Source organism: Arachis ipaensis, chromosome B7 (genome assembly GCF_059453495.1).
Source record: "Arachis ipaensis isolate K30076 ecotype BB chromosome B7, ASM5945349v1, whole genome shotgun sequence".
NCBI classification, from domain to species: domain Eukaryota; kingdom Viridiplantae; phylum Streptophyta; class Magnoliopsida; order Fabales; family Fabaceae; genus Arachis; species Arachis ipaensis.
Window position 1 is genome coordinate 118,216,409 of NC_142442.1, and position 25,164 is coordinate 118,241,572.

General features: G+C 37.0%; 4 protein-coding genes across 5 annotated transcripts; all 4 read left to right on the top strand.

Annotated features, from left to right (window-relative positions):
• The first annotated feature begins 275 nt into the window (after nucleotides 1-275).
• On the top strand, nucleotides 276-17,604 carry LOC148553876 (uncharacterized). The gene is made up of 7 exons (XM_088493421.1): nucleotides 276-716; nucleotides 15,399-15,629; nucleotides 15,767-15,966; nucleotides 16,478-16,618; nucleotides 16,708-16,788; nucleotides 17,131-17,255; nucleotides 17,352-17,604. The coding sequence occupies exon 1, from the start codon at nucleotides 276-278 to the stop codon at nucleotides 711-713; it is 438 nt and encodes a 145-aa protein (XP_088349547.1). The 3' UTR covers nucleotides 714-716; nucleotides 15,399-15,629; nucleotides 15,767-15,966; nucleotides 16,478-16,618; nucleotides 16,708-16,788; nucleotides 17,131-17,255; nucleotides 17,352-17,604.
• LOC107608198 (uncharacterized) lies at nucleotides 2,744-3,916 on the top strand. The gene is made up of 2 exons (XM_088493420.1): nucleotides 2,744-3,293; nucleotides 3,378-3,916. Exons 1-2 carry the CDS (start codon nucleotides 2,744-2,746, stop codon nucleotides 3,728-3,730), a joined length of 903 nt encoding a protein of 300 aa, XP_088349546.1. The 3' UTR covers nucleotides 3,731-3,916.
• LOC107609897 (uncharacterized) lies at nucleotides 15,404-17,604 on the top strand. The gene is made up of 6 exons (XM_016311955.3): nucleotides 15,404-15,629; nucleotides 15,767-15,966; nucleotides 16,478-16,618; nucleotides 16,708-16,788; nucleotides 17,131-17,255; nucleotides 17,352-17,604. Exons 1-6 carry the CDS (start codon nucleotides 15,404-15,406, stop codon nucleotides 17,398-17,400), a joined length of 822 nt encoding a protein of 273 aa, XP_016167441.1. The 3' UTR covers nucleotides 17,401-17,604.
• Nucleotides 17,605-20,154: 2,550 nt separating this feature from the next.
• LOC107608097 (snakin-2) lies at nucleotides 20,155-21,104 on the top strand. 2 transcript variants are annotated; one of them, XM_016309990.3, is made up of 3 exons: nucleotides 20,155-20,298; nucleotides 20,418-20,466; nucleotides 20,581-21,104. In XM_016309990.3, the coding sequence occupies exons 1-3, from the start codon at nucleotides 20,221-20,223 to the stop codon at nucleotides 20,760-20,762; spliced, it is 309 nt and encodes a 102-aa protein (XP_016165476.1). In that variant the 5' UTR covers nucleotides 20,155-20,220; the 3' UTR covers nucleotides 20,763-21,104. The 2 variants fall into 2 exon arrangements, with proteins under 2 accessions (XP_016165476.1, XP_016165475.1); XM_016309989.3 differs by having other exon boundaries at nucleotides 20,157-20,298; nucleotides 20,415-20,466.
• Nucleotides 21,105-25,164: the final 4,060 nt, after the last annotated feature.

Genomic DNA, 25,164 nt, shown 5'->3' on the forward strand with positions numbered 1-25,164 from the left:
TGTTTGGTATCAATCCTGGGTGGCGAATGATATAACTCGGTGGGCAATTGGGCATAAAAGCTCAAAGGAGAAAAAAAAGTTAAAAAATAAAAGAGATGGTTCGGGTTTGAAGTGGAGATAGAATCAAGAATCTGATCGAGTCAGTACCATCTCGGAATCTATTCTAAAGCCAACATAAATCAGAGAGTGACACACAAAGACAACCTTTTTTTCTTTTCTCTTTTGCCCTGCATTATAAATTCCAACTAGAGAGACTTAGGAGTTAAGAGAAAAAAATGGTGTGGCCATTGAAGGAGAGAAGGGGTCCAGCATGGAAGCAAGGGTGGACAATGAACACATTGTCATCCATATCGGCGCCTCCATTTCAACTAGTAGCCATAGTTGCCATTGTGATGTTTTTGCTATTACTCCCTTCTTACATTAAATTGAGGACAACCATGCAAACAGCCACCATCAACCTCAACTTTCTCCTCTTGTTTCTTCCACTTCTCTTAATACTCGTTGCACATTCCATATCTAAGCATGGCTCGCGCCTCGTCCTTCCGGCCCCTGTCTCGTCCCTTGCTCGAGCCATGGGGCGAACTTCGTCAGCAGGAACCGGAGGAGGGTCGCCGTGGGGCGTGGCCGCGCTGGTGGTGTTGCTCTTGGTTTTGGCCTTCTTCCGCTCCAATTTCAGGTCTATGTGGTCGCCACTGGTTTGGAGATCCTACTAATTGGTAATATCTTACATATGTTACTTTACTTATATAGTAATTGTATTGTATTGTATTGTATTTTATACACAAATGTTACTTATTCCTCAATCCTCATTCCATCCATAATTTTGTTTTGTTTTGTTTTGTTTTTTTTTAATGTTCATGTATTGGTAATCGTCAGTTTAGTTAATGGTACGGTGTTTCTCGGACCAGCTTTCAATTATGATTAAGCCTGGCTTAGCTAGAACTGATATGGACCATACCCAAACCAAAGGATGATTGATGGAAGTTTTCGTTTTCTGGTTTTCAAATAGGTTGATTAGCTGAAAGTTGATAGTTGAGTTTTATTAGATAATAAATTAATTAAAAATATATTAGATAATTTAATGATTTTTAACTAACAACTTTACATATAAATAATTGTATATAAATTTTTACCTTTTAAATAAGAGAGAATTTTATAATTAAGATCACTTTAAATAGGAGTTGTATTTGTAATGATACACATGCAAAATTTCAAATTTTTAATTCAATTTTTGAAATTTTTTATTTTTATTTTAAATTTCGTTCCACAAATTAGGTATATATGATTTTCGTCAGATTAAAGTATCGTTTTTGTCCCTAATATTTGTGATAAGTTTTTGTTATTAGTGATCTGTTAACAGAATTAATAGAGAAATAAAATTGAGATGATTTTAAAATGTTAAAAATTTAAAATAGAACGAAAAATTTTTAGGGACTAAAATGATATACTACTGTTACGGTAGGTAACCGGAGATTAATGGGCTGGATGGCGCTGGTCGGCCCAATCGTCTGAGGGAGGAAGCCTTTGTCAGGGTCTGCGCCTTGGGGGCCTCCGTCCGACTTGTTTGTATGAGTGAATGGGGGGTGGTACCTGCAAAGACACTCCGATGCCTAAGTCAGCAAAGGGGTTAGCAGGTCTAGAGAGTATTGGAACTTAGAGATACCTGAGGGGTGTCAGTGTACTTATAGTGGTGAGCCAATAACCACCGTTGGAGTAGTGCCACTTTTCTAGGGTGTTAACCGTCCCTTTATCTTAGGGAAGTTAAGATATTGCTTCGTGAAGTGGTTAGAGAGATTCTAGGGGCAGTTACTCATTCAAATGAGTGCCTATCTGCTAGTTAATCCTCGTTCCCGACTTCTTTAGAGCAAGTCGTGACTAGTTCCGACTTCGTGGCGGCTAATCTGGCGAAAGGTGAGGCCAACCCTTTGGGTTGGGCATTTTTATTTGGATCCTGGGCCTTATTCGTTGGGCCATGGTATGAACAGTGCCCCTACTCGAGCCCAATTTCTCTTTAAGATTTGGGTTCGAGTATACTACTCGGGGTTGTAGCCGACTTGTTGGGGGACCGACGTGATCTTCCGAAACCGACGTGACTTTTTGTGACCTTTTGGTTATGACAGTTACGTCTAATCAAGCGTCGTGTCCGTTAGGGATGTGCGTAGGGATTGATGGTCTTGGTAACGGTGCATTTTCATTAATGACTGCCCCGTTTTTACCATTGTGCCCCCAACGTACTTATAAATACTTTCCCTCTCTTTCATTGTTTCGTTTCTGCGATTTTTCAAATTTTTCCTTTCATTCGTTCGTGCTGTGTTGTTGCATCTTCGAAGGCTTTTCGTTTCCTTCTACCCTCGTTTTCGGATAAAGGTTAGTTCTTTTTGTAACGTGCTTTTCTATTTGCATGCCTTCATTTTGTAGATAGGTTGGTTTGTAGACTTCAGTTCCGTACTTCCTCCTTTAGGGACCGTGTTTTTTATTTTCCTTTTCTTTTTCCCTTGTAGGTTTTTTGCTACCTTTTTAAGAAAAAGAAATCGCTTCCGTAGATATCCTTTCTCAATGGGTTGATGTCACGGTCCTAGGGGAGGAACCCTCGGTTGGTACTGAGTTTATCACCAACCTTCGCACTCATCACAGAATTTGTACTTCTGAGGATGACGAGCCGAAGTATGAATTGGTAGTCCCGGGTCCTGAAGACTGGGTTTGTTTTGGGAGAGTCAATGAGGCGGCCCCTCATTTTTTCTTTATGTATGAGTGTATGATCACCCGTTTGGGTGTTTTTCTCCCTTTTTCAAACTTTGAGATATCTGTTTTGCATCACTGCCGAGTTGCCCCTACCCAGTTTCACCCCAATTCTTGGGGTTTTTTGAAAATTTATCAATTTGTTAGCCAGGCTCTGGAGTTTCCAACTTCTTTAAAGATTTTTTTCTATCTTTTTCATATGACCAAACCCTTTAGTGGGCTAAACAATAAGCAACAGTGGGTGTCCTTCCGAGCCATACAAGGTCGGAGGGTTTTTACCCTTTTTGACGAGTCCTTCCATGACTTCAAAAATTATTTTTTCAAAGTACAAGCTGTAGAGGGTCACCATCCCTTCTTTCTGGATGATAATTCTTCTCCCCGATTTCCTTTATACTGGCTGGAGGCTTCCCCCTGCGAGAAATATGGTTTGGATGACCTGGATGAGGTAGAAGCAGCCATTGTGGGGTTCCTCCGAGAAGTGTGGGGGAGGGCCCCATACTTGGACACAAAAAAGTTTCTCCAGGGGTCTCCGACCTTTGTCCAGGCGCAGCTAGGTAGTTTTTATTTGTTTGTTAGATTTTCGACTTGTCTGACTGACTTATCCGACTTGTCTGATTTGTCTGTTATTGTCCTTTCAGAGATGGCAAAGGCAAATGCTCAGGAGTCTTACCAAAGGGTCCAGAAGGCTAAAGCAAGATCTCGTGCCAGGACTGGTGGTGTTAGGGCGGTTATCTCTCCTCCTCCTCCTCCTCGGAACGTTGGGACTCCCTCTCAGCCCATCGTAATTTCTTCTTCAACTTTCTCTCAGCCACCCCCCTCTGCTCGACCTTCTTCTGAACCAGAGAACAAGAAGCGCAAGACCTTAGAGTCTGGCTCTTCTGGTGAGGTGAAGGCGGATGCTCTTGCATTTGTCCGAAAGAACATCTATCCTAATGTTCGTATAAGTATGGATGATGTTTCTGTTCGGCGCCATGATGAATGGATTTTTTGATGGTTTAGAATTTCACAAATGAATTCTCGTTGCAAGTATAGTTTCTAAACCAAACAATAATCCTTTCATACAAAAGATTGTTTGTCACAAGTAACAAACCCCTAAAATTAATAACCGAAGTATTCAAACCTCGGGTCGTTCTCCCTAGGAATTGTAATGAAGTGTTTTGTTATTGGTTGTGAGTTATTTTTGGGGTTTTAATAAGAAACATGAAAGATAAATGGCAAGAAAGTAAACTAAGGCCTAAAAAGGTCTTGGCAAGGGTTGGTGGTCAAGGATCTCTATCCTAATCACTAACCACAATATGAGAATTGGCAAGGATTAATCTCATTAAATCATCCTCTAACTAGTAGTAAAGGAAAGTCAAATGAGCTATGCCAATCCTAGTCCATAAGTCCTAACTCTCCACTAATTCAATTAGTGAGAACTAGAGTCAATGGATCCCAATCATCAATTACTTGGACATTAGTAACTCAAGAGTTCCTAAGTTACCTTTCCAAGCCAAGAACATAAAATTCTACTCTAAAATCCAACCAAGCATTTCATCAAACACTTGGAAGGCATAAAAGGAAAGCATAGTAAAATTGCAAGAAAAGTAAATCTACACTACTCAATTTGCAAGGAATTAAACAACAACAAATCAAATGAACACAATTATTATGATTTACCTTGAATTGAATTGAAAGAGAAAGGAAGGAACAAAAGTAGATCTACAACAAAATGCAAGAACAACATAAAGGAAATTACAACAAAGGAATAGAAGAAGATTGAATGTAGCAACAAAGAATTGAGAGATAGAAGTGGAAGAAAGCAAAGATTAAAACCTAGATCTAAAAACTAAACCTAATTCTAATTCTAGAGAGAAGTGAGAGCTTCTCTCTCTAGAAACTAACTCTCACTACTAAACTAAGCTAAAACTAAACTAATGGTAACTAACTTCTAAAGTATGAAAAGTATGAAAAGTATCTTGATTCCCCTTCAATCCTTGGCTTAAATAGCATCAGAAATGAGTTGGATTGGGCCCACAAGGCTTCTAAAATCGCTGGCCACGTTTTGTTTTAAGTGAACCAGGTGGCAGCAACGGCGCGTGCGCGTACTATGCGCGTACGCATCACCATGCGCGGTTCAACCATAGCAAATCTTATATCATTTCGAAGCCCTAGATGTTAGCTTTCCAACGCAACTAGAACCACATCATTTGGACCTCTATAGCTCAAGTTATGGTCGTTTAAGTGCGAAGAGGTCGGCTTGACAACTTTTGCAATTCCCTCATTTCTTCATGAGTTCTCCATTTTTACATGCTTTTCCTTCATTCCCTTGATCCAATCCTTGCCTCCTAAATCTGAAATCACTTGGCAAACACATCAAGGCATCTAATGGAATCAAAGGTAAATCAAGATTAAACAATTAAGGACCTAAAAAGCATGTTTTCACTCTTAAGCACAATTAAAGGAGAATATGTAAAACCATGCTAATTCATTGAATAAATGTGAGTAAAAGGTGATAAAATCCCCTAAATCAAGCACAAGATAAACCCTACAAATGGGGTTTGTCACGCCACCTTACCACTCTGGTTGAGGAGAGCCTTAAGGCGGCGGGGGTTTGTGGCAAACTCTTAGATATTTTCGAGAAGGCTCCTCTCAGCTCTTTAGGGATGACCTCGAGGGTCGAAGAGCTGGAAGGTAGGCTTCTCATATATCAGGAGCATGAGGGGAAGTTGAAGGAGGAAGTCGCCAGGCTGAGGAAGGAGAGAGATAACCTCCGGGAGAGGGAGATGAAGTTGCAAGCCCAATGCAACATGGAGGTCGGTTTGAGGAAGACAGCACATGATAGCTATCAAAGTTTGTTTGATGATCTTGTGTCTGTGAAGAATGATCTGCTGAATTCTCGGAAGGCATACGCCGAGTTGGAGGACTCTATTGCTGATGGCGCTGAGGAGGCTTGGAGGATCTTTAGGGAGCAGGTCGGAGTCATTGCTCCTGACTTGGACCTCTCTCCTTTAGATCCCGATAAGGTTGTCATTGATGGTGCCATTGTGGATCCACCTGTCCCCGAGATTATTTCCGAGTCGGATTTGAAGACTCGGGGGCAAAGGATTATAGAGTCTCCTCCTCGCCCTAAGGATGCCCCGAGTTCCTCCACAGTTCCTCTAACTTCCTCTTCGTCTCCTATGGATGCCTCTCTTCCCGGTCCTGGTGGCGCTCCTTCTTCCTCTGGTGGTGGTGACCTGTCTACTCCTCTTGCAAAAAAGTGATTTGTTGGCTATTTGGGGCCCGGCTTGTGGGTCCCCTCTTTTTAAACTCTTTATTTGTTTTGGTAGTATTTGAACAATTTTTTTTTGGCCTTTTAAGGCCGTAAACAAAACGTTTTTATAATACCCTTTTTGATAAGGGTTTAAGTTAAAAAATAAATGCCCTTTTTTGGATAAGGGTTTAAGTTACCTTGTGTGTGCATGCTTTTCTGATTTCGAATTTCCCTTTGATCTTTTCTAAAAAACCTTTTCTTTGGCTTTCGTCTGCCTTTCTGAACCTTTCTGTTTCAAGGTTCTTTAGGACAGCCTTTTAATCTTTTCTTGGATTTTTTTCTATCTCTCTTTTGTTATTCCTAGTACCCAATTTCGTTTCATTGAGTTTTTATGACTTAGGTTATTTTCACGATTCATTTCTGTTTTACTCGGTTTCTCATTCCGACTTATGAGTCGGGATGTTTCCGAGTTTATCATGATCAACTTCTATAACCTCTTTACGCCGACTTGTACCTCGTCGTTTTATCCTGACGACCATCTAGGTCGGTTCATGGGATTTTCACGTTTTGTCGAGCTTAAGTCGGCGCGTTTCGTAGAAAGGAATGGAAAACAATAGAAAAGGAATTTATAAGAGATATTTGTAAGATGAAAAGATCTTTATTAATTGGGGGGGGGTACTTCATTGCTACTAAGGGTTTTTGACAGTCTATTTCCCCTAGCCCCTACTATGATGCCTCGTTAAAAACCCTTCTTCAGAAAAAACCCTTTGGTTCTGGGGAAAAAATCATGAAGTTGGGAAAAGAGTACATCAGGGAGTAGAGTTCGCTTTTAGCTATAGTACCTTTTCATATTACAAGCATGCCATGACCTTGGTAACTCGGTGCCATCCAAGTCGGTCACTTTATAATAGCCTTTTCCTAAGATCTCATTGATTTTGTATGGTCCCTTCCAATTTGCAGCGAGCTTTCCTTCTCCTGATTTGTTGACTCCAATGTCATTTCTGATCAGGACCAAGTCGCTTAAGGTGAATGTTCTTTGGATGACATTTTTGTTGTATCTTGTAGCCATCCTTTGCTTCAATGCTGCTTCTCTTATCTGGGCTTCTTCTCAGACTTCGGGGAGCAAGTCGAGCTCCTCTTTGTGCCCCTGTATATTCCCGATCTCGTCATGGAGAATCACTCTTGGGCTTTGCTCGCTGACTTCTATTGGGATCATGGCTTCTACCCCATAAACTAGTCGGAAGGGAGTTTCTCCAGTGGCGGATTGGGGTGTCGTCCTGTAGGCCCATAGCACTTGGGGGAGCTCTTCGGCCCAAGCTCCTTTTGTGTAATCTCTTCTTTAGCCCTGCCAGTATGACTTTGTTGGCCGCCTTGACTTGCCCATTGGCTTGCGGGTGCTCCACCGAGGTGAACTGGTGTTTGATTTTCATACTGGCTACTAGGCTTCTAAAGGTAGAGTCGGTGAACTGGGTTCCATTATCTGTAGTAATGGAATAAGGTATCCCATATCTTGTGATGATATTTTTGTAGAGGAACCTCCGACTTCTTTGCGCGGTGATTGTGGCCAATGGCTCTGCTTCTATCCACTTTGTGAAATAATCTATTCCCACGATTAAGTACCTGACTTGTCCTGGTGCCTGAGGAAAAGGACCTAACAAATCCATCCCCCATTTTGCAAAGGGCCATGGAGAAGTGATACTAATGAGCTCTTCTGGGGGAGCCACGTGGAAATTTGCATGCATCTGACATGGTTGGCACTTTTTCACAAATTATGTGGCATCTTTCTGTAAGGTTGGCCAGTAGAATCCAGCTCGGATCACTTTCCTGGCTAATGACCTGGCTCCGAGATGGTTTCCACAGATCCCGCTATGCACTTCCTCTAATACCTCAGTGGTTCTTGAGGTCGGTACGCATTTTAACAATGGTGTTGATATCCCTCTTCTATAGAGAATATTTTTCACCAAGGTATAGTGTTGGGCTTCCCTTCGGATTTTCTTTGCCTCTTTCTCCTCCTTGGGGAGGATGTCGAATTTTAGAAATTCGACTAAGGGGTTCATCCATCCGAGGTGTAATCCGACCACTTCGAAGACTTCTTGTTTGTCTTCTGTTTTTACCACTGAGGGTTCCTGGAGAGTTTCTTGGATCAAGCTTCTGTTATTCCCTCCTGGCTTGGTACTTGCTAACTTGGATAGGGCGTCTGCCCTGCTATTTAGATCCCGAGTTATGTGTTTGACCTCGGTTTCTGCAAAGCGCCCAAGGTGTTCCAGAGTTTTTTCCAAGTACCTCTTCATGTTTGGGTCTTTTGCCTGATACTCTCCACTTATTTGGGAGGTCACCACTTGAGAGTCGCTGTATATCATCACCTTCGTAGCACCGACTTCTTCTGCCAGCTTCAATCCTGCAATCAAGGCTTCATACTCTGTCTGATTATTTGAAGCTGGGAATTCAAACTTGAGGGAAACCTCTATCTGGGTTCCCCTTTCATCTACCAATATTATGCCTGCACCACTTCCTGTTTTGTTGGAGGATCCATCTACATAGAGTATTCTGCAATGAAGTCGGCGAGGCACTGGGCTTTAATCGCCGTCCGAGTTTCATACTTCAAGTCGAACTCGGAGAGCTCTATTGCCCATTGAACCATTCTTCCCGCAACATCCGTCTTTTGGAGGATTTGTCTCATGGGTTGGTTCGTGCGGACTCTTATTGTGTGAGCTTGAAAGTAAGGCCGTAGCCTTCGTGAGGCTACTACTAAGGAGTATGCAAACTTCTCTAGTTTGTGGTACCTTAGCTCAGGGCCTTGTAGAACTTTACTGATGAAGTATACTGGGTGCTGACCGGCCTCGTCTTCTCTTATCAGGGCCGATGAGATGGCCTTGTCTGCTACTGATAAGTATAGGACGAGGTCTTCTCCAGCTATAGGTCGTGTCAAAATAGGAGGTTGGCTCAAAAATTTTTTGAACTCCTGGAACGCCTCCTCGCATTCAGGAGTCCATTCAAACTGGTGTCCCTTTCTCAGTAGGGAGAACAGTGGAAGGGATCTTAGTGCTGATCCTGCCAAAAATCTGGAGAGAGCTGCTAGTCGGCCATTCAGCTGTTGGACCTCTCTCAAACAAGTCAGACTTTTCATCTCCAGGATAGCTCTGCACTTGTCGGGATTGGCTTCTATCCCTCTTTGTGTTAGTATGAATCCTAGAAATTTTCCTGCCTCCACCGTGAAGGCGCACTTTGCGGGATTTAGTCTCATCCCGTGCGACCTTATGGTGTCAAAGACTTGTGAAATGTCAGGCAAGAGGTCGACTTCTTTCTTGGTCTTTACCAGCATATCGTCAACGTATACTTCCATTAGGCTCCCTTGGTGAGAGGCAAACACCTTATTCATCAGCCTTTGATATGTGGCCCCTGCATTTTTCAGCCCAAATGGCATGACCACGTAGCAAAAATTAGCTCTGGGCGTGATGAATGATGTTTTTTCCTGGTCCGGCTCATACATCGGGATTTGGTTATATCCCGAGTAGGCGTCCATGAACGACAAGTATTGATATCCCGAGCTGGAGTCCACTATGGTGTTAATACTTGGCAGTGGATAAGGGTCCTTGGGACATGCCTTATTTAGGTCGGTGTAGTCGACACACATTCTCCATTTACCATTTTATTTTTTGACTAGCACTACATTCGCCAGCCATGTTGGGTATTTGACTTCTCTAATGAAACCGGCTTCTAGGAGCGCTTGTACTTGCTCCTTTACTATTAAGGCTCGCTTTGGGCCGAGCTTGCGTCTTCTTTGTTGTACAGGTCGTGACCCCGGGTAAACCGAGAGTTTATGGGACATGAGCTCGGGATCTATCCCAGGCATGTCGGAGGCCTTCCAGGCGAAGAGATCGGAGTTATCTCTTAGGAGCTTAGTCAACCCTTGTTTTAGGGTTCCCCTAGGTTGGCCCCTATGTGAGTATTTTTTCCCTCCTCTTTGCCGACCTGTATCTCCTCAGTTTTTCCTCCTGGTTGTGGACGCAGCTCCTCTCTAACCTTTGCACCTCCGAGCTCTACTGTATGAACTTCTCAGCTTTTTCCTCTCAGGTTTAGGCTTTCATTGTAGCATTTCCTTGCCAACTTCTGATCTCCCCTTACCGTTGCTATCCCCGCTGAAGTCGAGAATTTCATACAAAGGTGAGGGGTGGATACCACTGCTCCGAGTCGATTAAGGGTAGTCCTGCCAATTAAAGCATTATATGCTGACCCTACATCGATGACTATGAAGTCTATGCTCAGAGTTTTTGATTTTTCCCCTTTTCCGAAGGTGGTGTGGAGAGGCAAAAACCCTAGTTGCTTTATTGGCGTGTCGCCTAGTCTATATAAGGTGTCGGGGTAGGCTCTTAATTCTTTCTCATCCAACCCTAGTTTGTCGAAAGCGGGCTTAAAAAGAATGTCCGCTGAGCTTTCTTGGTCTACTAGGGTTTTGTGGAGATGAGCATTTGCTAGGATCATAGTTATTACCACTGGATCATCGTGTCCCGGCATTATTCCTTGCCCATCTTCATTTGTGAATGAAATGGTGGGGAGGTCAGATGACTCTCCTCCGACCTGGTATACTCTTTTGAGATGTCTTTTGCGAGAGGATTTGGTGAGTCCCCCTCCCGCGAATCCTCCTGAGATCATATGAATATGTCTCTCCGGAGTCTGCGGTGGTGGGTCTCTTCTATCCATATCGTCTCGCTTTCTCTTCCCATGACTGTCCGACCTTTCTATGAGATATCTGTCGAGCCGACCTTCCCTAGCCAGCTTTTCTATCACATTTTTAAGGTCGTAGCAGTCGTTTGTGGAGTGACCATATATTTTATGGTACTCACAGTAGTCGCTGCGGCTCCCCCCTTTTTTATTTTTAATGGGTCTGGGGGGTGGTAGCCTTTCAGTATTACAAATCTCTCTGTATACGTCCACTATAGAGACCTTTAGAGGAGTATAAGAGTGATATTTTCTTGGTCTATCGAGGCCGAGTTCTTCTTTCTTTTTGGTTTCCCTCTCTCTTTCTTTTGTTGAGGGAGGGTGCCCAGGTCGCCAACTCAGGTCTCTTAACTTAGCATTTTCCTCCATATTGATGTACTTTTCAGCTCTTTCCTGTACATCACTTAGAGAGATGGGATGTCTTTTGGATATGGACTGTGAGAAGGGACTTTCTCTGAGCCCATTGACTAGCCCCATTATGACTGCCTCGGTGGGCAGGTCTTGAATCTCTAAACATGCTTTGTTGAACCTTTCCATATAGGCTCGTAGGGATTCTCCGACCTCCTGCTTTATTCCCAGGAGGCTTGGTGCATGTTTAACTTTGTCTTTCTGGATAGAGAACCTCATCAAGAATTTCCTTGAGAGGTCTTCAAAACTGGTGACCGACCTCGGGGGGAGACTGTCGAGCCACTTCATCGCTGCTTTTGACAAGGTTGTCGGAAAAGCTTTGCATCGCGTAGCATCGGAAGCGTCAGCCAGATACATCCGACTTTTAAAGTTGCTCAGATGGTGCTTTGGATCAGTGGTTCCGTCGTAGAGGTCCATATCGGGGCTTCTAAAGTTTCTCGGAACTTTTGCCCTCATTATGTCCTCAATAAAAGGATCTTCCCCTCCTAAGGGGGACTCTTCTCTACTATCACGGGAGTTCCGACCTTTGAGGGAGGATTCTAGCTTTAAGAGTTTTTCCTCTAACTCCTTTCGTCTATCCATCTCCTCTCTTAGGCGCTTTTCTATCTCCTTTTGTCGCTCCCGTTCCTGTTCTAGCTGTTCCAAACGATTTTGGTGAATATGGACTAACCCCATGAGCTCAGTTGAATGGGATTGTCCGTCCTTCTCTGACTCACGGCCTTCTGAGAAATTCACCTTCGGGGTTTTGACTCCGGAGGTTCCTTCTTTGTGTTGATCGTTGGTTTCCTGTTGGAGGGTTAGGTCTGCGTCACTATTTTTGGTGTCCAGATTCTCTTGTTCAGAATCTGTTTCCACATGACCCTCCTCAGGAGATCCGTCCGCCATCACTGGTTGATCTCTCGGGTCCCCGGCAACGGCGCCAATGTTACGGTAGGTAACCGGAGATTAATAGGCTGGATGGCGCTGGTCGGCCCAATCGTCTAAGGGAGGAAGCCTTTGTCAGGGTCTGTGCCTTGGGGGCCTCCGTCCGACTTGTTTGTATGAGTGAATGGGGGGTGGTACCTGCAAAGACACTCCGATGCCTAAGTCAGCAAAGGGGTTAGCAGGTCTAGAGAGTATTGGAACTTAGAGATACCTGAGGGGTGTCAGTGTACTTATAGTGGTGAGACAATAACCACCGTTGGAGTAGTGCCACCTTTCTAGGGTGTTAACCGTCCCTTTATCTTAGGGAAGTTAAGATATTGCTTCGTGAAGTGGTTAGAGAGATTCTAGGGGCAGTTACTCATTCAAATGAGTGCCTATCTGCCAGTTAATCCTCGTTCCCGACTTCTTTAGAGCAAGTCGTGACTAGTTCCGACTTCGTGGCGGCTAATCTGGCGAAAGGTGAGGCCAACCCTTTGGGTTGGGCCTTTTTATTTGGATCCTGGGCCTTATTCGTTGGGCCAGGGTATGAACAACTACTAAGAAGAATTACTAAATCAATTAAAATGATAGTGAATTTTAACGGAATGAATTGCATTACGAATTCAATATTTTTACTTATACTAGTAGAATGGTTAGTAAATAAACTTTTGAAAAAAAAAAAGCATGGTATATATATAATAAAGTATAAATGATATCTTCTTGTTTCTGATATATCGAACTCTTTTAATATTTAATTTAATTAAACTTTATTTTAACTTTTAAATAAATTTTAATTTTTTTTCAATAATTTCAATTTGTTAACATAGATAATTATTTAATTTATTTTTTAATTTTATTTTTAATAGGGTTAAGTATGGTTTTGGTCCCAAAGGTTTTCCGCCAGAATCGAAACCGTCCCTCGTCTAATTTTCGATTTAGAATCATCCTTAACGTTTTTTTTTGTATTAAAATCGTCCTTTTAAATAAAATTTTTAATTTAATTCCTAAACTACCCCTATTTTAATAAAAAAAATAAAAAAATAAAAAAACGTGTTTTGGGGGAGAGGGCAAAGGAAACGCGTTGGGGGTGGGGGGGGGGGGGGAAACCCGTTGGGGTGGGGTAGGGGAAAGAAAACACGGGAGAGAGGGGAGGAGTCCATCGCCGTAGCTGCCGCCACCATCGCCGGTTCTGCTTGGGTTAAATTTGTGTTGATTTGTTGATTTTCTATTTCTCTGTTATTCTTGGAGGTGGAGGTAGAGGTGGAGGTGGGGGGTGGGAGGAAGGTGAGACGGGGAGGGGGAGGGGACGCAGGGTGGGGGTGGGGGTTGGGGGAAGGGGAGGCGGAGAGGGGGAGGGGGAAGGGGGAAGGGGGACGGCGGCGATGTTGGTGGTGGTGCTGCTGCTGGTGCTGGTGGTGGTGTTGGTGGTGCTGTTGGTGGAGGTTGTGGCGGTGGTGTTGGTGTTGGTGGTGGGGGTGGTAGAGGAGGTAACTGTGTTGGTAGTGGTGAGGGTATTTTTGTCCAAAAAAAAAATAAAAAGGACGATTTTAATACGAAAAAAAACATTAAGGATGATTCTAAATCGAAAATTAGATTAGGGACGGTTTCGATTGAGGCTGAAAACCTTTGGGATCAAAACCATACTTAACCCTTTTTAATAAGAAAAATTTAGTTAAAATAATAATAATGTGATTAAGAGTGAAATTAAAAAATAAATATATTTAGAATAAAATTAATGTGATTAAGACTGAAATTAAAAAATAAATATATTTAGAATAAAAATAAGATGATTAAGAATAATTTATTTAGATGAAATTAAAAAAGTAATTGAATAATTATTTACTGTAAAAAATTAATATTATTGAAGGATAAAATAAAAATAAAAATTTAACTAAATTAAACATTAAAAAATTTCAATATATTAAATATAAAAAAAAGTATAATTTATACTTTATTTTATAATATATATATATATATATATAACATGCCATTCTTTTTTTTTCTAAAAAAAATTTATTTACTAATCATTTTACAAATATTTTATTATGAAAAAAAATCTTAAATTCGTAATATAATTTATTTTGTTAAAATTTATTTTTATTTTACTTGATTTGGTAATTTTTCTATAAATAACATATCATTTTTGTCTCTAATATTTTTATTTTATTTAAATTCTTAATGTTTTAAAATCATTTTAATTTTATCACACTGTTAATTCTATTAATAGATTACTGTCGATATGATAATATTAAAATAATTTTAAAATGTAAAAAACTGAAATAGAATAATTTAAAACTTAAGAATAACTTTAGAATGTATTCTAAATATTAGAGACAAAAAGTGTTTTTTGATTATCTACAATATTTTTTAATTTGACCGAGTAAAGACTATTGGGAACAAAAACTTAACTTTACTCTTTTTGTTATAACTCTTGTCTTTTGAGCCCGCTTTGCCGTATGAAAATAAAAATGGGCCGTATTTGTGAGTGAGTGGGTATCGAAAGCAATGGGCTCTAATCTGAGGATAAGGTGAGTAGACGTGGCATTTCGTTGTAATTTTGTATGGTTGACCGAATCTCGGATAAACAGGAATTAAAAGGAAGTCAATAAAATCTTTAAATTCTATAAATACGAGTCAATAGGAGATGTTAAAATTCTGGTTATGAAATACTATTTAATGATGATAGCAAATATCTAAAAATGGTCTATAATTAATTCAATTTCGCTAAATAATTAATAGGGAGTCTAATCAATAATAAATTAACAAATATTCTTAAATTATATTTTATTTTTTAAATTGTTATTAATTAATATTTTTTTAAATTTTATTTTTTAAAAAATATATAATTAATAATTATTAATTATAATTATTTAAAATTAACTAATTAAAAATTATTTATTTATATTTTTTTAATTACTTACGTTAGAATTTTGACAAAAAATTTTAAATTAATTCTTAAAAAAATATTTTTGTATAAAGATAATAATTAAATAATGATAAAATAATATTTTATAATAAATATTTAAAAAAATTAAAAATAAAAATTTAAAAACAATTAATTTTACATAAAATTAATAATTAAAAATTATTAAATAATTTAAATAATTTAATTAAATTTTTATCTAACCATTTTCAAATTGTTAAGTTCATGTGAAATTTGGCTGCCGTGAGTTTTCGCCTAGAAAGAAAAGACAAAATAAGAGTGTAGTTGAGCAACCCACCCCACCCGTCGCGTTTTTCATGTTAAGAAACATGCAGGTGTATCCGAAATTCCACGTGTCCCACAAACTCCAAAGTAGTACTCCAACAACACCCACTGAAATCTGAATGCCTTAATTCCAAACCCATTTTCATTTTGCAAAGTTCATCAGCTTCTATTGTCTCAATTATTCAGAAGGAATGAAGGGAAACAACAAGAGGCCTATATACGCCGTGACCACATGGGTTCGGCGCCAGCCCCCAAAAACGAAGGCCTTTCTCGCCCTTCTTTCCGCCATTGCCGCCCTTGTCTTCCTCAGGATGGTAGTCAACGACCACGACAACCTCTTCGTCGCCGCCGAGGCTGTTCATGCTCTGGGAATCTCCCTCCTCATCTACAAGCTCACCAAGGATAAAACTTGTGCTGGTACCCTTTCTTATCATATTGGGGCTTCCTTATCAAATTGATTTCCTTTTTATTCTTGTTGAGTCAAATGTTGTCATTGTGATTTTAGGAAAAGCAATAATATTTCTTAGAATAGTGTGTGTTTTGAATATTTGTAGGACTGTCACTGAAGTCGCAGGAACTGACGGCTTTGTTTCTAGCTGTTAGACTGTACTGCAGTTTTGTGATGGAATATGATATACACACAATTCTGGATCTGGCAACACTGGTAACCACCCTTTGGGTTATCTATATGATCCGCTTCAAACTCAAATCCACTTATATGGATGATAAGGATAATCTCGCGATATATTTGGTTGTAAGTATGCTTTTTCATTGTGTGTTAATATAATATTGGATAAAGTATAATTTTTGTTTCTAAAGATTGACAAAAGTTTAAAAATATCTCAAAATTTTATTTTGTTTCAATTTTGTCTCAAAAGTTTTCTATTTGCATCAAATATACCATCAACGGCTAAATTTTCAAAAAATTTAAGATCAATCTAACAATAATGCATGAAATTATGTTTGATTTACTTATATTGAAAGTTGTTATAAAATTGTTGAAATTGTCTTAAATTTTTTAAAAAATTAGCAGTAAGAAGTATATTTGATGCAAATAAAAACCTTTTGAGACAAAATTGAAACAAAATAAAATTTAGGAGTATTTTTAAAACTTCAAAAACAAAAAGTATACTTTACCCTATAATATATCTCATTTCTTATATTCAGTAACAATAATTGCTCAGAGTAGCATAAGTACGAAACTGTCATTGTTTGAATAATGCTTGTTCTATGATTACCTGAGTGCTCTGAGTGGCGAAATGCAGGTGGCACCTTGTGCAGTGGTGTCCTTCTTTATCCATCCAACAACCCGGAATTCTATCGTTAACAGGATTCTCTGGGCCTTCTGTGTTTATCTTGAAGCCGTCTCTGTTCTACCACAGCTTCGGGTTATGCAGAATACTAAGGTCTCCTACAAAATATATTTATGCCTTTTACTTCTTCCTTTGCATGTCATTCTTTATAACTCTAATTAATTCCTCAATTTAACTTTCAGATTGTTGAACCAATCACAGCACATTATGTTTTTGCACTTGGAGTAGCAAGGTTCTTGAGTTGTGCACATTGGGTCCTCCAGGTTCGGTCAAACTAACATGTCTCTAACTTTGTATCACCTAAATCGTGGAACGAAAAAGTGATAAAATAATGAGTTAATCACCTTTGAATTCGTAACTTTTATCATGTGCAAGTTCTCCTATCTTGAGTTAAAGGTGATTAAACTCTCACTTTCGCACTTTACCAATTTCGGATCACTTTAGAGGAACTTGTTCTTGTTCTATTCTGGAAATACTTAAAAGGCATTATGATCAGATTATTAACTGATGCTAAGAATTTTCATATCCAAGACCTAAGGGTAAGCATATTTAATCAGAAACCCTTGGTCTAGTGACCTATATATGATTATGCATATCTTCCTCAGGTAATCGATACACGCGGACGCCTACTAGTTGTTTTGGGTTATGGATTGTGGCCTTCAATGGTGCTTATATCTGAAATTGTCCAAACTTTTATCCTAGCAGACTTTTGCTACTACTATGTCAAGAGGTGCATAATATAAACTCCCATCAATTGAACAACCTACATCTTAATTTTTATGCTCTTGTTTAAATTCCTGATCCTTTGTGTTTTCTTTCGGTGCAGCATTATTGGGGGACAACTTGTTGTTCGGCTTCCATCAGGAGTAGTTTAAAACTAAAACAAATTGTCATTAAGATCCCTAAAAGAAGCTTTTTATGTGGGTCTGTAAAACATGTAACCTAAATAAACTTAATTTAGTACTTATCAGTAATTGACTCAAATTGATGTGTGCATGCCTAGCTAGCTATAATGACAAGTCAATTTGCCTGGGAATATTATTATATAATTAATAAAGAGAAAGCATGCATTTAAAAAAGTCGTTATCAACTTGAGCTGGATGTAAACAACAGGGACCTTTGATAAAAATAAAATGCTATGTATAAAAAAAACAACAGCTATCATATATTTATATATATTGTTTTATATATTTTTATTTTAATATATATTTTATACAGATATATAGATAGCTGGCTGTTTTAATACGAATAGTTGATTTCATATGATTGTGTTCTTATGTGCATTGCATCAGTTCCTGTTTCAGGGAATCTGAAAATTAATAGTTTTATACATTGAAATGTTGTATAATTTTATTTGTTTTTGAAAGATAATTGATAAAATGGCATGCAAACGGAGAGAGTACAGTAGAAAGAAAAGTTAAAAAGAATAATGTGACATAAACTATAGTTTGATCTTGCTACAGAATGCATGAACTGTGATCCAAATATATCACCATCGATCTACGAAAGCCTAACACTACGGAGGGCACTTGGTAATGTGTTTGGTTGTTAGGATAATAATTCAGCAATCGTAATTTTCCATGTATCCGAAAGACCGAACCCACCCTTCATCCTTTACTATTTCCCCTGCCCCAAAACACAATAATAATGCAACTTGCTCCTATAATTTGACTCTCCTTGGGTCGGCCATATTCAATTATTATTCATATATTTTAACATTGGGTTTGAAAACACTGATTCCCTTGGAATAATGAGGATTACCATTGCGAGAACGGAAGAAACCAATTGCTAATTTATGTATTAAGCAAATTAAATAGTGAGTAGGGTTTTTGTCGCTTGGTCTTACGAAACCCTTTTCCCTACAAACTCATATACTTGCATGATCTCTCAATATCTCGCATCTCTTTTCCTTATAATAAGCACCGTCACAATTATGAAATATTATTAGGCAATTCTATCTATCGATCACTGAAAAATTTTATTTGAATGATATCCTAATCTTTTTTTATAAAAAAATAATACTTACACTACATGTTTTGTGTATTTTTTTAAGAGAAGTATTAGAGAGATATTAGAATTTATTGTTTTTGGTTAATGTTTAAAAATATGAATAAAGTATATGTATTGTTAGATTACTAAATTAAAAGAACTAAACTAAAGAAATTGAGTTAATAGTTAAGCGATGGCCAAAAATAATAAATTCTGATAGTTCATAGTATTTTTTTAAAATATTTTTCTTTTTATAAATTTTATTTTTTTAACTTATTAATATTTTTAATTCAAAAATATATATATAAGCGATGTATATAACATTTTTTTAATATAATTCTTGATTTAGTCATGATAACTAAGTTAAATTCAAGATGTATCTCGAACAAACCATCATTTTAATCTATAAGTTCGTAATGGATAAAACAACATTATAGTCTCCATTGTATTCATTAATCTTCACACCAATAACTAAGATTCAAAATGTTAATTCACCAATCAATTTTGTTAGGGAGATAACGAAAAATCTAAATAATGTGAATAATTGATCCAATACAAGAAAAAAAAAAAATAAGAAAACTTCCTAAATTACCTAAGCCAAAAATTTCAAACAGTTATTTCAAAAATTAACCATTCCAATCCTAATTTACCAAAGAAACTTATCTAAATACCCTCTTTTTCCCCTCTCCCCCCAACTGTTTGTTACATCCTCATCAATCATCTCACCTCTCCGACGTTAGAAGCTCTCTTACCGGTTATCATTGTCCATCTCTGTAGCCCTTCTCCCATCATCGTCGCGGGATCATCATCAAATAACCATTCACGTAGTTATTAAAATAATCATCTGGCTGCCTAGTGAAATGATCATCCAACATTTGTTAATTGTATATACTTAAAATCAAACAAAATAATCATCTACATATCTAGTGAATTGAACATCTAGCACATTTGTAGGGTGGAGAGAGTCGACAGCGACGCATGGAGGCAAGGGAGGAGATCCAGCGATGGAGCAGCCATGCAATGACAACTTCGGCCAGATAATTGTAATTTGGTTTAATTACAAATTTTTATTTTTAAAATTTTAAAATCTAAAATTAAAAATAATTAATTCATAATTTGATTTATAATTTTTATTTTAATTTTTTTATTTTATTATTCATATTATTTAGTATTCTCATTATCTCCTTATATTTTTTCTTCACCAATTATAAGATATATTTTTAAGAATGTGTAAAGTATGTTTTTATCTTTTTCTCCAAAAATCCAAAGTATACTATGCCTTCAAACATGAAGAACAAAGTTCGATTCCTTCAAGAGCTAAAATATACTTCTAATACAATATTATATACAAAAATACTATGTGTCTAAAGAAAATCAGTCCACTAACATCTATTGTACAATATATATTGTTTAATTTATTTTCAACGTATATTTAGTATTTCAATATATATTTTAATTTATACGGATGAGTGACTTAGTGGCCGTTTTGTTATGTACTCCTAACTTGGTTATGTTGTATAATATATATACAAACAACATGATTTAAAGTCAATTATCTTAACCATAATAATAATAGAGCATTCTTTTGTTTACGGCCTTCTCTTTTTAACTATAAATAGAACTCTTTGTTTTCCATTATTCTGCGAACTTGTGAAGGAGAGAATATATATATATATATATCTACTTTTTAACAACCATAATAAGTCATGGCTCTCTCTAAGCTTCTAGCTGCTTCCCTTATTGTGTCTTTGCTCCTCCTCCATCTTGGGGAAGCTTATGAATCGGTAATTAAAGATTATTATATTTATACTTTCTTTTTGCCTTCTTAATTTCTACATTATAATTAATATCATTTCACTATGATTATACTCTCTTTTACTTTTTGATTCCTAACATGTAGCAGGAGGCACCCCAGCAGACAATTGAGGATTCTGTTAATAATAAGAAGATAGGTACGATAAATTTAAGTTTAATTTTAAATTTAAAAGGCGAAGGCTAATTATTATTAAGCCAGGTTTAAGGGAATAAAAAATGATATATAATAGCTTGATGGTTACATGGATCAGATTGCAGTGGAGCATGCAGTGTGAGATGCAGCAAAGCATCTCGTCAAAGGATGTGCAAGAGAGCGTGCGGAACATGCTGCCAAAGATGCAACTGCGTACCACCGGGCACTTCCGGCAACCAAAAACTGTGTCCCTGTTATTACAACCAAACCACCCACGGTGGCAGGCGCAAGTGCCCTTAAACCTTCTTAGCAGCTTCCATGCAAATTAAATCATCTCAACTGCCTCCAAATTAAATATGAAGACAAGTAATTAAGGATGATAATAATCGGATATACCCCTTTAAACTTTTAATAAGATAAACGTATATGAGATTTAATCAATAAGTTCTTGACTAATAATTAATTGCTATCTATGTTGTTTGTGTTTGCTAATTGCTATTATATATGTATGAGAGGTCATGAAATGATGTGGTCACGAGACCAGCGTCCTGTAACATAATAAGCTGTGTTTTGATTTCAATAATGCGTGTTGAATCCTTGTGAGTGTTTGTTTCGGAGTTAAAATAAAGTTCATCTTATGTATTTTATTGTCTTTTCTTGTAATTTTCATTTATGTATGTTATGATGTATGTTTCTATTATTTTTTATTTTTTCTTGACCATCTATAATAATGGATAATGATGGGTATATATTAAAATTAGTTATTAATATAACATATATTTTAAATTTAAAATATATATTGAAAATAATTTAAACAATAAATATATTTATATATAAATATATGATAATTTATTTTAATTAGTAGTTGATTTTAGTGTATAAATAATATTGTTATCATCAATAATACTATTCAAAAATAAGAAAAACAATAATTAATTAATTTCAGTACCAGAAGACTAATAAATTATTGAATAATACTTGTTGGTCAACAAAGTGATATCGATAATGAAGCATTCAATCGAAGAAGTTCGTTGATAATCGTCTCGACAAAAGTAAGATTCGTTAAGAGAATTAGTAAACATTGTGTACAAGACGGTTATCAAATCTGCATTTAACGGGAAAAGTTACTTTTTGCAGTGCTCTAAAGTCGACACATGGCAAATCAGGATTGGTTAAAGATGTTTATAAACAACATAATGAACAACAAATAAGGGGTCAAAAAATTCTCACTCAAAAATACACTTATTCTCTCACACATCCTAACGACTTTCTATGACCTGTTTAAGTTAGTTTTCTGTGTAGGTTTCGTTCTATATTTCTTTTATGTTCTTGTCAATTCTACACTATTTTTTTTTATGTAAAGTCATCTCTGTTTTAGTTGTAATTTATCAAGTTATCTTTCTTTGTAATTTATAACCTTTACTCTGAAGTTATGTGAAGTGTTATTTATGTTAAATTTATCAAATAGATTCAATTTTTTTTCTTACTTGTTATTGATTTTGCAAAGTTTTTTTCTTTGTCTTCTTCATTGACAAAGTAAAGACTTTGACACAAATAAGACTGATACTTACAAAAGGAGTAGATTTTGCTTCTAGATATTTGATTTTGAACCATTCTAGATGTTTGCAATTGTCAAGTTGATCATTGGTTTCGATTGCTAAATATCTGCATAACAAATTGGCACACCTGGTAGGACAGTTTATTTGTGTGTCAAAATTTATGCATGCTTTGGTTTTTTGGTCAAGCAAACGTCGATGTATCTCAAAAACTTTATACTAAAAGAGACTTGACAACTGATTTAGCTAACAATATAAATAAAAATAGTTCTTTCTATAATAATTTTGTCAAATTTTCTTCAAATTGTATTTATGGTCTTGAACCTCTGGGTTTTGAAAAAGCCTCAAGATGATGACCATATCGAAAAATGTTTCGAATCTCAAGATTCACTTGAGGAAAATAATCTAGGAAATAATGAGGTTAAGAGGCCAACATATGTTAGCAAAAACATTGGCCCTGATTTTCGAGAAAAACTAATTGCGTTTTTGAATAAATACAAATATTGTTTTGCTTGGGATTATGATGAAATGTCTGGCCTCGATCGCTCTTTAGTCAAACATCGTTTACCTTTAAAAGTCAAATTCATTTGCATAGCTCGTTACGTCAATTGGGTGTCGAACATTATTCTAGTAATGAAAAAGAATAGGAAGTTACGTGTTTACATTGACTTTTGTGACTTAAATAATGCAAAAGATGAATATCACATTCCCGTTGTAGATGAGTTGGTTGATTCTACAAATAGACTTTTCATTGTTGAAGATTTTTCCAAAACGACTTTTCGATATCTTGGTGCTTTAGGTACTTATAAATGGGTAATGATGCTTTTTGGTTTGAAGAATGCAAGGATAACTTACCAACGAGTTATGAATGCTATTTTCCATGAATATACTGGGAAATTTATGGAGGTTTATATCGACGATGTCATGGTGAAATTTATCTCCATCGATCAACATCTCGATCATTTAAATAAAGCATTTAACACTATGAGATGTAAATGATTAAAGACAAATCCTTTAAAATGTGCTTTTAGTGTATCAACTGGTTATTTTTTAGGTTTTGTCATGCAAAAGAAGGGTACTGCAATCTATCAAAACAAAACCAAAACGACTTTTAGAATTGCCATCGCCCAAGTCGAAGAAAGATGTTCAATCCTTTTTGGAAAAAGTGAATTTTCTACATCGATTCATTTCCAAACTATTTGGTCAAACTCGTATTTTTGCTCCTATAGTGAAGCTCAAAGATGAATATGCATATATTTGGACACAGGCACATCAGCATGGCTTTGATTCAACCAAAACCTATTTGACTCATGCCCCCGTGATGGCCACAGTTCAACCAAATGAACCTTTAAAACTATACATTGCTGCTTTCTGACAACATTATTGGTTACATGTTTTCCCAAGATGATGACAATGGTAATGAATGAGCCATTTACTATTTTAGCAGAGTTTTGACAAGTATTGAATCTTGTTATACATCGGTCGAGAAGTTGTGTTTGTCACTATATTAAGCTTGCACTAAACTCAAATGTTATATGGCAGCTAAAACTGTCAAGATAATTTTTACAACTGACCTTGCCAAATATATACTATCTTATCCAATTATGCATGGTCGAATTGGTAAACAGATGCTTGCTTTACTGAATATGATTTACAGTATGTACCTGCTAAGGCTATTAAAGGATAGGTCATTGTAGATTTCTTGGTTGATTGACCAAACAATCTGAATGACTAGGAAGCAAATTATATTGAGGTTAAGCCATGCAAGTTATTCTTTGATGGGTGCTAATCATGCCACATGGTAGATGAAGGTTGTTGGTGGTTTTACTCCAAAAGCACAACATAGCCCCTATCATCCAATGATGTGTTGATGGGTAAAATTGAAAAAGTCTCATGAGGTCGTAGAGTCCTCAATAGTGCCAAGAATCCTTTTTGTGGGGTTTTATCCTTTTATACCAAGTAAGGAAGTTCACATTTTTAAAAGCAATCTTTGGGTTATTGCGAAAAGGTCGAGCATGGTCGACAAATGAGGCAACATACAAGTCATTCTTTATCAGAATATCTTGCCCTTCATTGCAAGAAAAATAGTGGAAAACACCTTTTGCTTGCTCCGGAGAGTTCAAGGGGCTTAGAAAAATAGTGAAGTTCATTTTTGATAGAAAAATAGAATAAAATCTTCTCATCATTAATAGTGTCGATTGGATCTTCGATGATGATGCCAAATTCCTTCTATAATATTTTCAGGTTAGTTTTGTCAGAAGATTCTTCAACTTTCTCTTTACATTTGCTTTTGGCTGGGGAAGGCTTAGATAGGGTGGAAGAAGCCATTTCTACAATACATGTGTGGAAACATGGTAACTAAAAGAGACTTTTAACCTAAAATTAGCTAAGGAAGACGAATAGTTACGCACGATCATAGAAATAAAAAAAACAAAAATGGGATTTTTGCATTGGCATTTTTGTTACTCACAAATAATAAAATTTTAATCAATTGATAAGAGAAATTTAAAGATTTGAAATCATTTCATGCTAATAGGTGTATCAGTAGCTGTTAATAATTGGTTGCAAGGGAAGTAGTAAATGGAATGAAAGGAAAGGAAAAGAAGAAATAGCATGCAGGAGATTTGTAAAAATGTGAGGGAGTGTACCAAAAGAATGCAGAAAAGAGTAAAATCGAAAGATTGAAGTCAGGAAACAGTAATAATAGTGACGAAAGTTAGGCACAGTGATAAGCAGAGGTAACCAATGAAAGAGGCAAGCGTTTTTTGTTAGCAGAAATAGAATTTAAAAAATGAAGGGTTAGAAGAAGAAGAAGTTTGGTTTTATATATGTGTCTTGGAAAATGAAATTTAAGAAATAAAAAAGGCACAAAAAGATTGATGGGATGTGAGGGGACGTGGGAACATTTAATGGAGTTACAATGATGATGGCAATTACTTGGGAAGTGAAATAGTATCATGAATTTATTTAAAAATAAAATTAATTATTGTGGCAAAGGATCGATCATACTCTATTGAAATAAAACCTCGACAGTGATGATGATCCTAGGGTGCAATTTATTGGTTGACAAAGTGATATCGGTAATGAGTCGTTCGACTGAAAAAGTTCAATGATGATTGTTTCAATAAAGATAGGGAATTGGTGAA